This window comes from Pteropus medius, unplaced genomic scaffold (genome assembly GCF_902729225.1).
Source record: "Pteropus medius unplaced genomic scaffold, Ma_sr-lr_union100, whole genome shotgun sequence".
NCBI classification, from domain to species: Eukaryota; Metazoa; Chordata; class Mammalia; order Chiroptera; family Pteropodidae; genus Pteropus; species Pteropus medius.
Genome location: NW_024354875.1, coordinates 37,446,099 through 37,464,089, shown reverse-complemented (window position 1 = coordinate 37,464,089; position 17,991 = coordinate 37,446,099). Strand labels below are relative to the sequence as shown.

Sequence of the window (17,991 nt, the reverse complement as noted above, 5' to 3'; positions counted from 1 at the left end):
GAAGGTAGCTCTCATGCCAGTCCAGTTACCCACCGGTGCACAGTTTTTTCATGCATAGCCTGAGCCCTCAGTCACTTAGGTTGCAACACACAAACTACATATAAGACACACACGTGCACGTACACACCAGTGATGAACACTCCAACTAAATATCAAGAGAAAGTGAGGAAATGCTGGGCATCAGGGGTGACCAGTACTTCTTCAGGAAAGTGACCTAATTAGTGATAAACGGTAGCCTAGAAGTGTTTTCTGTGTTTGTGCCTTAGAGAGATGTGAGAACATCCTTCAATGTCACTAAAATCCCCTTCTTGCCCATAAGTGAAATCAAACCTTAAAGTGCCAGAAAACAGGCATATATTTTGAATTCTTTCATATTGGGGGGATGAAGGGGGGTGGGAGAGGCGCTGTGTTCACTTTCTTGATCTCAAGCTCTTTGCTGATCCCAGATCTACTTTTTTAAAAAAGTCCACCTAAGAAAACTATATACTTGAAAAGCTAGTCAGCGGCTGTTGGATGAATTTCCCTCTCCTTATAGTGAGAGACTTAGAATGCACAAGAATTCTACTTGGCATAATCAAGGGCATAAAAATCCCTCTTGCCATTGCATTGCTGGTGACTATAGTTTTCCAGCCATTTGCCAGTGGCCACTCACTGGGTTTCATAACATGTCACTGTCTCAAAGATCAGACTTTTTCAGTCCTAGGACAGTTCGCTAAGGGACAGGTAGGCCATAAAGAAGCTCATTCCTCAGGAAAACCAAAGTCTCGATTTTAAATACAAGTGTAGGCCCTTAGAATGGAAACGTGATATTTTCTCTTCACCACTAAGCGTTCTGTGTTCTCCTGAGTGTTACAAGGATATCTTGACATTTCTTTTGTGCCTTTTGAAACTCAAATCTTTATTTTACTCTGAAAATCAGATGAGACAGGAAGCTGAGACAACTGCTGCACTGGTAGTTGCCACTGCAAAGCCCACAAAACAAGAAACAATTTGGGGAGCTCAAGAAGAAATTACCATACAAGATCAAATGCACATAACTCATGAAAAGGTGATGACTTACTGCCGGTGTGAAATTCACTCTTGTATCATTTCATTTGCGAGCCACCTACATTTTCATCATGGGTTTTAATCATCACTTTTTCACTTCTTCTTATAACTCAAATAGAACTTCAAGACCTCTCAAGAGCTTTTTGCCACCTATCTAGCTTTCACTGCCACTTTTCATTCCTAACCTTCAGATTTTCTTTGGACTGTTACTAATATGATATTATAATTCACCATAATACCTTCCTATTGAAGCAGACTCCAGTGTACAAATATAATGTGAGAAAGAGAAATGCATCCTTGATTCTTTTATTGCTAATCACACTTTTTTAATTCTAGACTGAACTTTTTATTGATATTTTTACTAATGAAGCAGTATGGATTATCAGAGCAACTCAAATGATATATTTAAGTGTGATTAAAATGTCTTGACCGGAAAGAAATTTTGCTTCCTTTCTCAGTTTTGTCTTAAGTTTCTTTTATTAGAGGCTGTTTGGAATTTAATGACCATTTTCTCATTTTTTTTTTTTATCATATGACCAGAAAATGAAAGAAACTAGGAAAACAGTGGTACCTAGAGTCATAGTGGCCACACCCAAAGTCAAAGAACAAGATTTAGTGTCAAGAAGTAGAGAAGGCATCACTACCAAAAGAGAGCAAGTTCAAATAACTCAGGAAAAGGTGAATACTGATATGTGAGATGAGAAAAGTTCATCTTTAAACTGACTTCTAGTAAATCATTAACTATGATGTGGTATGAATTATTAATCTGTATTTTCCTTTCTGAATCCCAAACTAAAAGAAAATGGTAAATGTGTGACTGCTTACCCTTCACTTTATCTGCACATTTGATTTTCATCCATCTGTAACATTTATAATTCACTTTATTCATCATTGTTTTTTGCATGAAGATTAGCATTTTTTAGCCTGACTTAAAAAAAAAAAAGTAAATGGAAGCATCTGGAGTTTTTTTTTATAGCTAACATTTTTAAGTTTTGCGATTCCTAGTCAGTGTGTGCAAACATTGTCAAGCGAAAGTTAACTTCTCTTGTGTATTTAACCCTGAATAACTTATCTTGCATCTCCACTGGCAGTGGGGGGGAACGGGTCATACCATGTGTGTCTGAAGTCCTACGCAATTTAAACCTTCATTTTACTGTAATAATCAGATGAGAAAGGAAGCTGAGAAAACTGCCTTGTCTACAATAGCAGTTGCTACTGCTAAAGCCAAAGAACAAGAAACAATACTGAGAACTAGAGAAGGAATGGCTGCTAGACAAGAACAAATCCAAGTTACTCATGGAAAGGTGACTATTCCAAGTGTGAAATCCTTATTATAACACCTTAATGACAAATCTTAGAATTTCTTATGTATGAGACACTATTAACCTATTTATATTTTAAATGATTAAACAATTGGAAACTGAAACGCCAAATTATTTATTATTGTTAATATTGTTACATAATCCTTTCCCCACTGATCTTTTCATTATTATTTTCCATTTTTTATTATTAACATCTAGAAATTCTCCAGAAGGTGGTGATTAAAAGTGCATGCAGGCTAATTTTAATAAACTCCACGAACATTAAATATATATATGTAAATGATAAATCTTACTGTCAAGAAGATGTCTGTTTTGAGAGGGGCATTAAATTCGGTATATTATGTTGAAGATCATAGACTTACTTCAGGAAATTACCTGTAATTTTCTTCATGTATAAAATTATCTTTTTCCCCCTGTAAATATGAGATGAGAAAAGAAGCTGAGAAAATTAGTGCCTGCTGTAGTAGTCCCACTAAAGCTAACCAAGATACAATATTAAAATCTAGAAAGGAATTATCCAACCAGAATAAATACACATATGCCATGAAAAGGTTATTTGTAGCTCTGAAATTTCCATATTTCATATTATCTTATTTCCCATGACTTTGTCATCTACCCCAAATGAGCTATTTACCTAATTTTATTCGTAATTGCTTATACGGTGTTTGAAAATTGCAATGAAAGTTTTTCAATTCTTTTAGCATCATGGTTGAGTCCTGTCTGTATTTCTCTGTGTTGTTTCTATCTCTACCTTTTTGGTTTTTCTTTTTTCTAAGACATGATTTAAGATCAACTTTTAAACACTTACTGAATGGCATATCAGCCTTTCAGAAGTCTTATCAATGAGAGTAATTCTAATATATAACATACTTCATGAGTGATTATATTTGAATTTTTATCTGAATCCCATACATAAATTTGATTATCTTATTTTTGTTGTTAAAAATTAGCTAAGAATGGAAACTGAAAAAATGTCTATGCCCAAAGTAATAGTTACTACTGCAAAATCTACTGAACCAGCCACACTGCCAAGGACTAGAGAAGGATTTGCTATTAAGCAAGAACAAATACATCTTATTCGTGAGGAGATGAAAACTGATGCTGTGGAGGTGAAAACCATTGTTTCATCCCATTTCATCATCTGTCATAACTTTTCATTCATCATGAGTCGTTTTGCTCCTGGTGTTCCATTTAATTGTTTAACTGATCAACAAAACATTAAAGAGACTGTTAAATTCAGTCCAGTTCCTCCAGTGGAAGTTAACATTTCTAGTTGTGAAAAGCGAGACTAAATAATACTTTTCTTTGTGTCTCCTAAATTAATTATCAGCATTTAACTGTATGAGTTTGGGTCTCCTTGTCCAACTTTCATTCTTGGCTTACCTAGGTTCCAGAAACATGAGGAACGTTAGCGTCCACTAAGAAATAAAAGCAGCTACCAGCATAGAGTATGCATTTTTAGTCGTCCACCAAACAGCATAAGTGTATGAATTTGATATACATTAACGCAGGAAAAAAGTATACAAATGTTTCCCCAATTTACAATATTCTACTGTAATTAAGACTCTTTCTTGTGTAAGTTTTAAATTAAGAGCAAGATCTATATATTTCAGTTGGCAAATGACAATTTCTTTGAGCCTGAGTTTCTCATTGTTAAAATAAAACTAAAACTCAACCTTACTACCTCACAGATTGGTTCAAAGGTTCAAATGACATATAATGTAAATGCAAACACTCTACAAGTGTTTATACATTATATATTATATAATGTATAAATTATCTTATATATTGTATACTATGTATTATTTATATATTGTATACTATGTATTATCTATAGAGATATATAAAATATATAGAGAGATATATAAAATATATGAGATAATACATAGTATACAATATATAAGAATTTATACATTATATAATATATATAATCTGTGAAGATGTTAACATGTTTTTAAAATCTGTAAAATTAAAGTCAACTAATAGCCTATATGGTTTAAAAAATAAAGAAACAAATAAACAGATGAACATACTTAACTCACCTAAGCCTCACATATATTCTACAGTTTCTTCTCAAATGCAATCTGAAGATGGCATTTGTAATTCTTCAAGGCAGATTAATTAGATTGTGGCTTCTTAGAAGGAAGCACTGGATAAAGCCCGTGATCACTAAAGGCCCAATTCCATCTCAAAAAACCCTTCATTTTTATCTTAAATGGTTCAGATAATAATTTTAACAGATATACAGGTAGCATTCTTGAAAAACATTTCAGATGCAATCTAGATTCTATTTTCAGAAGAAAAGCAAACTGCACATAAATAAAATATTCCAGCATTACTTTTAAAGAGCACTGATGGATATGGCAATTTGATTTTTTCAATATACTCTTTCCAAGTATTACATAGAATCATAACATGTAAGCCACATCAGCTGATTTGCCTTCTTTAAAAGAAAACTCCTTTGCAAAATATGTTCCCATTTATGTTAATCAGATTCATGGAAATGAGAAAACATTTCTGTTTTCTTCTTCCTTTTAACTCCTAGTAAGAATGTCAGTAAATTGAACTTCACTGTAAAAGTTTGTTCTCTGAAATCCAAATATGATAACACTTTTTCACTTTAATCACAGCATCTTCATTTATATATTTTAAGAGCAATATTTTCTAATAGATTAAAAAATTCTTATCCCTAGGGAATCATAAGTAAATTAATATGCCTCACTGTGTGTTCATGAGCTTTCATGTTGTCTCAGATTTGCATGTAACTGTACAACTTTGTAGCAACTGATTCTTCTTAATGGGTTTATGATGGTATTTGAGTAGATTTTTATCATCGCTGTCATTGTGTCAACACGAGACTAAATGATCAAGAAGATAATAAAAATAATTAGTGAAGATAACCACCTTCAAAGTTCTGATCTCCCAAGTGCTAATTGACTGCCTCATATATAATCTTAGAAAAACTCAAAATCTTCTTAGTATTTTATACACACAGTGTGCTGTCCTATGTTGTATGTGTGTGGTTTGATGTCTAGTCTAAATAAGCGGATGTATATAGAGTGTATCTAACTAGATACACTAACTAGATGTCTACACATCACAATAATCAATGAAACATTAAGGTCCTAAATGCATCCATGAGTTATATTTTTGGAGACATTAACATAGCTATATAACATGGGTGCCATCTGACTATCATGCCTTTAGGCATTTGTCTGTTCTTGATGACTATCTTAGGAGGAGATGTCCCAACCTGACTTTGACATTGCTATGTATTAATTCTGGAAACCTTGTCTCCAGGTGGACGATGGGAAAAAGGCGGAAGCTGTAGCAACAGTTGTTGCTGCAGTAGACCAGGCCCGTGTCAGAGAGCCCAGAGAACCCGGGCATCTTGAAGAATCATATGCTCAGCAGGCCACGTTAGAATATGGATATAAGGAGCATGTTTCCGCCACAAAGGTAGTTGAGCATCCCCAGCGTCCAGCCTCAGAACCCCAGGTTGTCCCTAAAGCAGTCAAGCCTAGAGTGATCCAAGCTCCTTCTGAGACTCATATCACAACTACTGATCAAATGGGAATGCATATATCATCACAGGTGAGTCTGCACCTACTGATATTTCACCCTATTCATGGGAAAGCAAGCTTAACTGCTGTGGTCATCTGGTGAACAGTGGTATCACTGAGTTTCATTTCAATGCAGATTCAGAAAACTACAGATCTAACAACTGAAAGATTAGTCCATGTGGATAAACGCCCCCGTACAGCAAGCCCTCATTTTACTGTTTCAAAAATTTCCGTTCCTAAGACAGAACATGGCTATGAGGTAAGAAGTTATAGAGCATGACAAAGAAATGTTTAGTTCAAAAAAATAAGTAAGGCGTGATGTGGAGTATCTTGACACAAGCCAGTGTGGACTTTTTTTTTAGTAATGTCTATGTGTATTCATGGTGGACTCAGAACCCCTCAAGTTTGGTTTCCCTGCAGGGTGAGCCTAGAGTAGCAAGCAGGTAGTTATCTTACACCTCTGAAGAGACACAAATTCATGCATGCTTCTCCCTGTTCCACATTTTGTAAAAGGTAGTATATTACACAGTTTACTTTCCCTTGTGCTATGAGACGTTTCAGAATAACTTAATCAAGAATGTATATCAATACTAAAGACAGATACTGAGAAATGATATATTTATATACTCAATATAGCAAGATGGAGAAGTGGTGTTCTGTGGTGGTCAGGTTGGACTGTGGAGTCAAACAGCCCTGAATTAGTGTCCTAGCTCTGCCTTTATTAGCTCTGTCATCGGGGGCAAGTTAACACATATAAAAACCTTAGCAAGTTGGCAGCACATAATAACCCTCAATATTCATCACTATTATTTTTATTATACACATCCAAGACATAGAATCCAAATCTTGTATGCCTTCAAAGAATTGAAGATTACATTTAATACCTATATTTGGGATAGTCCCAATTTACTATTGAAACTAAATAATCATAGACAACAACAGAAAGAAAAAAAACAGGAAGGAATCCTTTAAATTATTTTTCTGAATGTCTCCATTTTCACATTTCAAACAGATTTGTGGCTGAAACCTAAATGTGCTATTTTAAAGTAGTTCTTGGAATTTTTCAAGTATTTTAGTAATTTCTCAATTTTGAATTTCTCACTGTAATATTTTCAAGTGCAGTATTCACTGGGATGGTTAAATAAAAATTCATGACTGAGCTTTAGGAGACCCTCAGTCCCTTTATGATGAGAGTGTAAAATAAGGAGTTCTTAATACAACTCTTTAAAAAATATATTTTCAACATAGTTTACAAAGTGGTAGGAATGACAATGAGCTTTAGAACTGGCTTATCTCTGACTTTTCACTAACTCTAAGAGTGATAATGAAACATTTAAAAAAAAAAAAAACAGACCATATAGAAAATAGACTCAGACTCACCACAGGAATGCTAGTGGTGAAGCACTTCTAAATGATGACTCAAATGACAGTTAAGTGACTTTATTTTCTAACTTCATTTCCATTTAGGCATCAATAGCAGGAAGTGCTATTGCCACATTACAAAAAGAGTTGTCAGCCACATCCTCTGCTCAGAAGATCACCAAATCAGTGAAGGCACCTACTGTGAAGCCTGCTGAGACCAGAGTGAGAGCAGAGCCCACCCCCTCACCCCAGTTCCCCTTCACTGACACACCAGAGACTTACAGAAGTCAAGCTGGCATTGCAGTGAAAAAGGAAGTAGGGGTGAGCATCACTGGTAGCACAGTCCGTGAAGAGCGCTTCGAAGTACTTCATGGGCGTGAAACCAAGGTTGGTCACTGACTTGCACTCCATTGTTTGATCCCTCCCTACCAATCAGGGCCAGGTGTTCCGCAGTTTGTACTACAGAAGTAGTCATCCAAGCGTCTTGCCCTACTCAAACTTAATTTTAGTGTGTCAGAGCTCTTTTTCTCAAATTATTTTCTGATTTTGCATGTGTGAAAAGTTTATGAAATTTCCTCTATTTCATGGGTATTTTGTAACATCCTTTGTAAAATTCGTAGGTAACAGAAACAGCAAGAGTACCTGCACCTGTTGAAATCCCTGTTACTCCACCAACTTTGGTCTCGGTGAGTGAAAAAGTTGATTGCGTTGGACCATATGAGTACCTGGTACAAACAGTTTTAATATGTGCAAAGATCAGTTCTCAAACTGGAAAATGGCATTAGTAGTTTACAAATGCTAATTTTAAAACCATGTACTATTTAGCAAAGAAAACGGGAATTCTATGTGACAACCATCAGTCATGTAGTCAACAGATTTAGTGAGTTTCTATTATGTCTAAGGCATTATTGAAACGAATATGGAGATATATAAAGACAAATTCAGCTATCTGAAGTCTTTGCCTTATTATCAGAGAAATTATACATAAAAAGAAAGGTAAAAATATAGAAAGTGATAAACACCTCAACAGAGGGAGGATCCAGAGAAAGCATAGATTACTTCCAATTGGCGATAGCATTGAAAGCTTTGTTGAAGAGGTAGCATTTGCTGCTGAGCCTTCAAGCTTTGTTAAGATTTGAATATGTGAGCATCACAAGGGTACAGAGTTGCCCCAGTATATCTTATTAAAAGAATTCCATCTTACCAACTAGAAAACAAATGCCTTGCATTTATCTCAACTTTGGGATATTCCAAATTCCAAAGGAGTCTCGATACTAGTATTTCCAGAGTACTAATTTGAAAAAAAAAAAAATTATGGCAATTAAAATATACAAGTTCAAACCCCCACATTTGCTATAACATATGGAGATGATAAATAAATATGCACATATACCAATACTATATTCTTTTTCTTCTCTCTTCAGGGCTTAAAAAATGTGACTGTTATAGAAGGTGAATCCGTCACCTTGGAGTGTCACATCTCTGGATACCCATCCCCAAAAGTGACTTGGTACAGGGAAGACTACCAAATAGAAAGTTCCATTGATTTCCAGATAACCTTCCAGAGTGGAATCGCTCGTCTTATGATTCGCGAAGCCTTTGCAGAAGACAGCGGGCGATTTACTTGCAGTGCTGTGAACGAGGCTGGGACTGTCAGCACATCCTGCTACCTAGCTGTGCAGGGTTAGTGCCACACGCCCACCACCCTTCTATACATGCCATCACTCTCATTCCTCACTTCTCAGCTGACACTTCCTCCCACAATACAATTTCTCCATACTTCATAATGATGGCCCCTTCCGGAATTGGGGTGTAGATTGTAAAGACAACTTAATTGTCATGCTAAGCAGAAGTCACTAACAAAATGAACTAAATGCCTAACTTAAATGAGAAATTTCTGTCTTCTTCCAGTGTCAGAAGAGTTCGAAAAGGAAACCACAGCCGCGACTGAGAAATTTACACAAGAAGAGAAACGGTAAAACATTCTTTTGCTAATTAGCTTTTGCCAACTAGCTTTTGTTCTAGTTGGCCCTTGAACAACATGGATTTGAACCACATGGGTCCACTTATTTTTTTCAATAAATATAGTCAGACTTTCATTTCCACGGGTTTCACATCTGTGGATTCAATCGACCAGGGAACAAAAACAGTATTTTCACATTCCCAACAGCAGATTCCCAACTGTGGATTGAAAATACTGTTTTCAATCTGAGGTTGGTTGAATCTGCAGCTGCGAATCCTGGGCAGACTTTCGAGTTAAAGTTAAATGTGGATGTTCAACTGCGTGAGGTCAGTACTCCTAACCCCCTGCTTTGCTCAAAAGTCAAATGTACAGTTTTTATTTTTCAGTCTCTTTAGTACTGGAAAATTGCAATTTTGAAGCTAATATGATAGAAATTCTCTTTCCAGCTTTGTGGAGTCAAGAGATGTGGTAATGACCGATACCAGCATCACAGAGGAACGAGCAGAGCCGGGAGAACCTGCTGCTCCTTTCTTCATTACAAAACCAGTGGTCCAAAAACTGGTGGAAGGTGGAAGAATTGTGTTTGAATGTCAGGTTGGCGGCAACCCAAAGCCCCATGTCTACTGGAAAAAATCTGGTGTTCCTCTAACCAGTGGATACAGGTATTTTGATGGCTAAATGATAGAGTTCTCAGTGATTCGTTTGATATTTATTTATATGAAGCCTAGAGGGGAGTAGAGTATACTTGCCTCCAAATGTAGATTCTTTCATTATGGAGTCTCCATAGTGTATTTTCATATTTTTGTACAAAGTCTTATTGAGAAACAAGGCTATTTCACAAGTGGATGGAAGATATATTTATTTATAGTTCAGTTTGATTCTATAAAGTTATAGTGTCAGTAAAATAGAGAAAATGGTGTAGATTTTTATACACATACTTTTTCAGAAAAAATTCTGAGATAACTTTTAATAAAAATAAATAATAATTAAGTACTAAAAGATAAAAGAATAAGGGTCATATAATGAAGAAGAAAATTACATATGAACATTTATGCTAATATATTTACTGCAATTGAATATAAAATTTAAATTTGAATTTCCTTCCATTTAAGACAAAAGGTAACCTGATAATCTAAAAATGTAGCTAACATATCATAATAAGAAATATAGTATATTATGCTAGAGGCTTAATACTGAAATAGTTAAAGAGATTTAATGTTTTGAATATTAATTTGATCTTCAAATGAAAAAAATGAACAAAATAATGAACAAAGAGAAAGTACCTAAGTTTTTTAACGACTATTTGCTAACGTAAAAACTGCAACCCATATTTCCGTATGTCTTATTCTACTAGTATTACACTCTATTATTTATTTTAAAGACTATCTGAATAGTCTTGAAAATGAAACTTTTAACTTGTTTGTCCCTCGTTATTCATGTCCATGTGCTTTCTTCAAGTTTCAGCAATCTTGCAGTTATAGTCTATAATAGAGTTTAGTCACGTGTCCAGGAACATTGAATTTTACACTACAGATCCACATAAGGGTTATTTTACTCATGTAAGGGTTATTAATGACTAAATTTTTTGTTTGTCCATTTCCATAAAGATACAAAGTGAGTTACAACAAACAAACCGGTGAGTGCAAACTGGTTATTTCAATGACTTTTGCCGATGATGCTGGAGAATACACTATTGTTATTCGTAATAAGCATGGAGAAATTTCTGCATCTGCCTCCTTGCTTGAAGAAGGTGAGTGCAACTCAAACTAGTTCCTATGTGCATGGCAAAAACAAAAATGCACAGAGGTAGCAGTGCCGTGTGTTTGTTGGAAGGCTTGTTGCAGTACCCTGGTTCTGATACTGGTTCTGTCCCCATCACCACCCCCCCACCCTTAGCCTAAGCCATAATAGGAAATGTCTTAGACCACATGGCCTCAAAAGCCGTAATGGAGCTACACATGCAAGTTTCTAGCAATAGTTTCTATTTGCTGGATTCATTTGGTGCATATCATGCCTTAGAAAATTCAGGGAATATAAATCTGGTTGCCTTCCAGATCCAGGCAGATAATATTAGTGAATGCAATGAAGACAATGGCAAACCAGAGAGTATATGCCCCACCTCAAGAGCACAGTAGTGCACCATATCCAGTGGGTTGTTGCCAAGCACTCATGTACCAGGCTCAATGTTGGTAGAGCTTCTGATATTTTAAGGAAAAGTGGGAAATCAGGATTTTCAAAATTCATAAGTAATTTGAAAAAAATATATAATAGCATTCAGGCCAAACAAAATTTATCTGAGTCACTATTATCTTTGCTTAGCTGTTCACATTTACAGTGGACCATTCCACACTCTGTCTCATTTGATCTGCACAACACCACTTAGAAAGAGTTAAGACATTATTTCCATTTAGCAGACAAAACACTCAAGACCCAGGAAGGTAAATGAATTGCCAAAAGCCACACAGCAAATCAGGAAGACCTCTAAGACAGATCCCAAAGACTGATTGCTAATATAAAAGTCTTTCCATAGTAGTAGTGGCTGGTTTGACTTGTTAGTATAAGTTTGGATTGGAAATTCAATCTAATAAATATTTATTGAGCACCTTGATAGTAAAATTTTGCTTATCAACTTTTCCTAGTGTGGGGCTTTCCTGAATGAATAGTGGCATAAAGGCTTTTACATAATAACATTAAAAATTAACTTGTATTCTTAACTCCTAGCTGATTATGACTCACTGATGAAGTCTCAGCAAGAAATGCTTTATCAGACACAAATGACTGCATTCGTGCAAGAACCTAAAGTTGGAGAAATAGCACCTGGATTTATATACTCTGATTACGAAAAAGAATATGAAAAAGAACAGGCCTTAATTAGGAAGAAAATGGCCAAAGACACTATAATGGTCAGAACTTTTGTAGAAGACCAGGTGAGTATAACGATAAAGACCAAATAAACTTTCATAAATTTTACTTTCCTCTCACAATACCCCTCTTTTTTGTTTGATATTTTCATTTTCAAATGATGGAGTCAGGTTAGACCACTATTAGGTTCAGGTCCACTGCTGACGAGTTTCCTTAATCTTCGTGACATGTTCCACATATGACTTTAGAAATAGGGGTTACATATATGCAACAAAATATGACTTTAGAATTATGTATTATATATGCAGAAAAAGACAAATATTACCATGACCAAGTCCAAGATCCCTTCATATCTGTGATGACTCATATTTTCAGAATATCATTTACCCAAGATGCCACAGCATAAACTGGCAAAGATAACTATAGTGCAGATGAAAAAGAAAACAAAAAAGCTTTCTAAATTTTTCTTCCAGTTAAAAACTTGAATCAATTCTTACCCCTGAAACTAATATCCTTAAAGAATTTTTATCAGTGAGGATATACTTTTTAACAAACTGTCACCTATTTTACTACCATAGGAATTCCATATTTCTTCCTTTGAAGAGAGGCTCATTAAAGAAATTGAATACAGAATAATAAAGACTACACTAGAAGAACTTCTTGAAGAAGATGGAGAAGAAAGGATGGCAGTAGACATTTCTGAATCTGAAGCTATTGAAGCAGGATTTGATTTAAGACTCAAGAATTATAGAATTCTTGAGGGGATGGGTGTTACTTTTCATTGCAAGATGTCTGGATATCCATTACCCAAGGTGAAATATAGATATTTATCCTTTCTCCATGCCACAATAAAGATAGAAATAGGTTACACTATAACTGTTTTATCTAAATTTTATTCACGTATGCATATTATTTGCAGATTGCGTGGTACAAAGATGGCAAGCGCATCAAACATGGAGAGAGGTACCAAATGGACTTTCTTCAAGATGGCAGAGCTAGTCTGCGCATACCTGTTGTTCTTCCAGAAGATGAGGGAATCTATACTGCGTTTGCCAGCAATTTTAAAGGAAATGCAATTTGCTCTGGGAAATTGTATGTAGAACCTGCTGCTCCACTTGGTGCTCCGACTTTCATACCCACACCAGAGCCAGTGAGCAGAATCCGGTAAGACTCATAGTAATAATTTGGGTCGATTAGTATTTAAACTGTTTAAAACACTAAATATCACAGTAGCAAATTGCTTTTTATGGGGGAAGATTGAAGCTGAGATAAGCACAGATACCTGCCATTAGCAATACCAATGATTGCCAAGAGTTTTTATTGTTCACCCCTATGAAGGACGAGCAAAGCATTTTCATTACTGTAGCACACTGTTCATTTTGCCAGTGTTATAACATAATGAAGGCTATAGGGTTTATCTAACACCTGATTTTACATGCATTATCCCTAATTTACACATCAGCCATGCAAAGTAGGGATTATTATTCCTATTTTGTAAGCAAGAACACTGAGTCTCTGCAATCCTATGAAAACTGCCTTCATGTAACCATCCTGTAACTGATGGTGCCAGCACTTGAAATCCAATCCAAGGCATTCCTACTACAAGGTGTAATAGATAGGGTTTTGTTTTGTTTTCAAATATAATTTCTATGTTTTTCCTCCTGTTATGTAAAGAAGTATGTTTTTATTTTTCCATAAGTTTTTTCATTGGTTTATTTAACCAACCAACATTTATTGAGATATTTTGGTAGTGGAATCAAAAAGGTTTGATGACTAATTAAATACAGGTGGTGAGAGAAAGATAGTATTAAGAATCATTCTAAGATTCTGAGTAATGGATACCTGGCTGTGTTAAATGACTACTGATTAGATTGAGGATATATAGTTAAAAGAGTTTTGGGAGCAATAATAATGTATTCCATTTTAAATCCCAGTGTGTTTAAAGTGCTTTTTATGACATAAAAATTCTAAAATAACGTTAATGAATAAAACAGAAAAAGGTTTGTTTATTTTGCTGAGTTTTCTCTATGCCTCATGAAAATATTCTGTTTTTCTTCATTTTTTCAGATCTATCTCTCCACGTTCAGTGAGCAGGTCTCCTATACGCATGTCTCCTGCAAGGATGTCACCTGCACGAATGTCCCCTGCAAGAATGTCCCCTGGGCGTAGGCTGGAGGAAACAGATGAGTCACAACTTGAGAGACTGTATAAGCCAGTATTTGTGTTAAAACCTGCTTCTTTCAAATGTTTAGAAGGACAAACTGCCAGATTTGACTTAAAGGTTGTGGGTAGACCCATGCCGGAGACTTTCTGGTTTCATGATGGTAAGTATGATAAATTTTTACTCACAAATTATTAAAATCAAGAATAAGCTTATATGTGTGTTCAACAAATTTTTAAAAATTATTTTAACAATCTGTTTTCTATTTATTTTTTTGACAGGCCAGCAAGTTATCAATGACTATACCCACAAAGTAGTCATTAAAGAAGACGGCACCCAATCACTGATTATTGTCCCTGCGGCACCCAGTGATTCTGGGGAATGGACTGTGGTTGCCCAAAACAGGGCAGGCAAATCTTCAATTTCAGTGATTTTAACTGTGGAAGGTATTTGCTTTTAAAATTTAAAGAAAAAAAAATTACCTTATCATTTGGATTATTATACACAGATATTTCAGCCCTGTTCACTCTAAATCATGACCTCTTCCTTTCAGCTGTGGAACATCAGGTTAAACCAGTATTTGTGGAAAAACTGAAAAATGTCAACATAAAGGAAGGTTCCCGACTTGAAATGAAAGTCAGAGCTACGGGTAACCCTAATCCTGACATTGTATGGTTGAAAAACAGTGAAATCATTGTACCTCATAAATACCCAAAAATCAGGTAAATTTGCTTGGGAATAATAAAACTAAGTTTATTCTATGAGTCCAATAACCAAGGAAGCAACAACTAATTCTGTATTGATAATTTCTTTTAACTTTTTTTTTAGAATTGAAGGAACCAAGGGAGAAGCTGCCCTTAAAATTGATTCCACTGTCAGCCAAGATTCTGCCTGGTATACTGCAACAGCTATTAATAAGGCTGGCCGAGACACGACAAGATGCAAAGTAAATGTCGAAGTTGAGTTTGCAGAGCCTGAACCAGAGAGACGATTAATCATTCCACGAGGGACATATAGAGCAAAGGAGATTGCAGCCCCAGAACTGGAACCCCTCCATTTGCGATATGGTCAAGAGCAATGGGAAGAGGGTGACCTCTACGACAAAGAGAAACAGCAGAAACCATTTTTCAAGAAAAAACTCACTTCCTTAAGACTCAAGCGCTTTGGGCCTGCCCACTTTGAATGCAGACTAACACCAATTGGTGACCCAACGATGGTGGTGGAATGGCTCCATGATGGAAAGCCACTTGAAGCAGCCAACAGGCTTCGTATGATCAATGAATTTGGGTATTGCAGCCTTGATTACGGAGTTGCATATTCTAGAGATAGTGGCATCATTACTTGCAGGGCCACTAACAAATATGGAACAGATCACACATCTGCTACTCTTATTGTTAAAGATGAGAAAAGCCTTGTGGAAGAATCTCAATTGCCTGAGGGGAGGAAAGGCTTACAGAGAATTGAAGAATTAGAGAGGATGGCTCATGAAGGTGCACTTACAGGTGTAACGACAGATCAAAAAGAGAAGCAAAAGCCAGACATTGTCTTGTTCCCAGAGCCAGTAAGAGTACTTGAAGGGGAGACTGCTAGATTCCGTTGCCGAGTGACAGGTTACCCTCAGCCCAAAGTCAACTGGTACCTCAATGGACAGCTCATCCGCAAAAGCAAAAGGTTCAGAGTTCGCTATGATGGCATTCATTATCTGGACATTGTAGACTGCAAATCATATGATACAGGTGAAGTCAAGGTCACTGCAGAAAATCCTGAAGGTGTGACAGAGCATAAAGTGAAACTTGAGATCCAACAGAGAGAAGATTTTAGGTCTGTCCTCAGGCGAGCCCCTGAACCAAAGCCTGAGTTTCACATACATGAACCTGGAAAACTTCAGTTTGAAGTTCAAAAAGTAGATAGACCTGTTGACACCACCGAAGCCAAGGAAATTGTGAAGCTTAAAAGGGCTGAGAGAATTACTCACGAAAAGGTGTCTGAAGAGTCAGAAGAGCTGCGTAGTAAATTCAAGCGCAGAACAGAAGAGGGATATTATGAAGCCATTACTGCTGTAGAGCTCAAGTCTCGTAAAAAGGATGAATCCTATGAAGAACTCCTGAAGAAGACCAAAGATGAACTTCTCCACTGGACCAAAGAGCTAACCGAAGAGGAGAAGAAAGCCCTTGCTGAAGAAGGCAAAATCACTATTCCAACTTTTAAACCTGATAAAATTGAACTAAGTCCTAGTATGGAGGCCCCCAAAATCTTTGAAAGAATCCAAAGCCAAACAGTAGGCCAAGGATCTGATGCACACTTCCGTGTCAGAGTCGTGGGAAAACCAGATCCTGAATGTGAGTGGTACAAAAATGGTGTCAAGATCGAACGCTCCGATCGAATCTACTGGTACTGGCCCGAAGACAATGTTTGTGAACTGGTCATAAGAGATGTGACTGCTGAGGACTCTGCCAGCATCATGGTAAAAGCCATCAACATAGCTGGGGAAACCTCAAGCCACGCATTTTTACTTGTCCAAGGTAATTTAAATTTCTTTCATTCAATGGATCTATTTATCAATAATTTCTAGTAGTGTATTTCTTTTTATTTCCGGTTCCCATTATTCAAACTGAATTTAAGATAATGCGCTTTTTTTTTCTTTTTTTTTCTTGTAGCCAAGCAATTGATCACTTTCACACAGGAGTTACAAGATGTTGTTGCCAAGGAAAAAGACACCATGGCAACCTTTGAATGTGAAACTTCAGAGCCATTTGTTAAAGTGAAATGGTATAAAGACGATGTGGAAATTCATCCAGGAGATAAATATAGAACACACTCTGACAGAAAGGTTCACTTCCTCTCCATATTGACAATCGACATGGCCGATGCTGATGACTACAGCTGTGTACTAGTGGAAGACGAAAATGTAAAAACGACGGCTAAACTAATTGTTGAAGGTAGTAAATAATCCTTTCAATGTTTCCTTAAGTTTTAAAATCACCCTGATAAAATTAGCTATGCAATCTTTTCCTTCATAAAAAGAATATTTGAGAATTGGATATTAGCCCCATAACAAGAATCATAAATTTATACTACTGATTAAGAATATTGACATTTGGGAATTTTATAAAGCAAGTTATTTTTATGACTTGTTTTTAAATGTTTTTATTGAAATATAACTTTAAAAGTAATTTAAAAATTAAAATAACTCTTTTCTTGAAAATTTATTTCTCAGTTCATCAGCAGGCAGACATTAAAAATATCCCTGATAGTATGGAAGAGATAAGAGATATACAAGGAATTTTCTCTATCCTAAGTCTAGATGCATAACTCCTCAAAGAAATTAACTTCTCTGTATTTTATGCCTCAGGTGCAGTTATTGAGTTTCTTAAAGAACTTCAGGACATAGAAGTTCCAGAATCATTTTCAGGGGAGCTAGAGTGTGTTGTATCCCCAGAAAATATAGAAGGCAAATGGTATCACAATGACGTGGAGCTTAAATCCAATGGCAAATACACAATTACATCTCGCCGTGGACGTCAAAACCTCACAGTTAAGGATGTAACCAAAGAGGACCAGGGAGAATACAGCTTTGTGGTTGATGGGAAAAAGACAACTTGTAAACTAAAGATGAAACGTAAGTTTTTCCATTCATGTTGGCCTTCAGTGAGCATCATTATGGTTATTAATAGAAAATAATCATGTTGATTTTCCTCCATATATTTCACA

The 17,991-nt window shown here is 36.0% G+C and overlaps 1 protein-coding gene across 1 annotated transcript in view; it reads left to right on the top strand.

The window, feature by feature from the left end:
- Window positions 1-17,991, top strand: part of TTN (titin) — a 295,008-nt gene that overhangs the window by 44,420 nt on the left and 232,597 nt on the right. Inside the window, 20 exon segments of the mRNA XM_039855355.1 lie at window positions 920-1,048; window positions 1,588-1,725; window positions 2,214-2,351; window positions 5,670-5,963; window positions 6,069-6,191; window positions 7,400-7,681; window positions 7,915-7,980; window positions 8,719-8,977; window positions 9,206-9,269; window positions 9,704-9,919; window positions 10,865-11,007; window positions 11,979-12,184; window positions 12,698-12,931; window positions 13,039-13,283; window positions 14,187-14,443; window positions 14,562-14,726; window positions 14,834-15,002; window positions 15,109-16,802; window positions 16,938-17,219; window positions 17,633-17,899. Coding sequence (XP_039711289.1) covers window positions 920-1,048; window positions 1,588-1,725; window positions 2,214-2,351; window positions 5,670-5,963; window positions 6,069-6,191; window positions 7,400-7,681; window positions 7,915-7,980; window positions 8,719-8,977; window positions 9,206-9,269; window positions 9,704-9,919; window positions 10,865-11,007; window positions 11,979-12,184; window positions 12,698-12,931; window positions 13,039-13,283; window positions 14,187-14,443; window positions 14,562-14,726; window positions 14,834-15,002; window positions 15,109-16,802; window positions 16,938-17,219; window positions 17,633-17,899 — 5,371 coding nt within the window.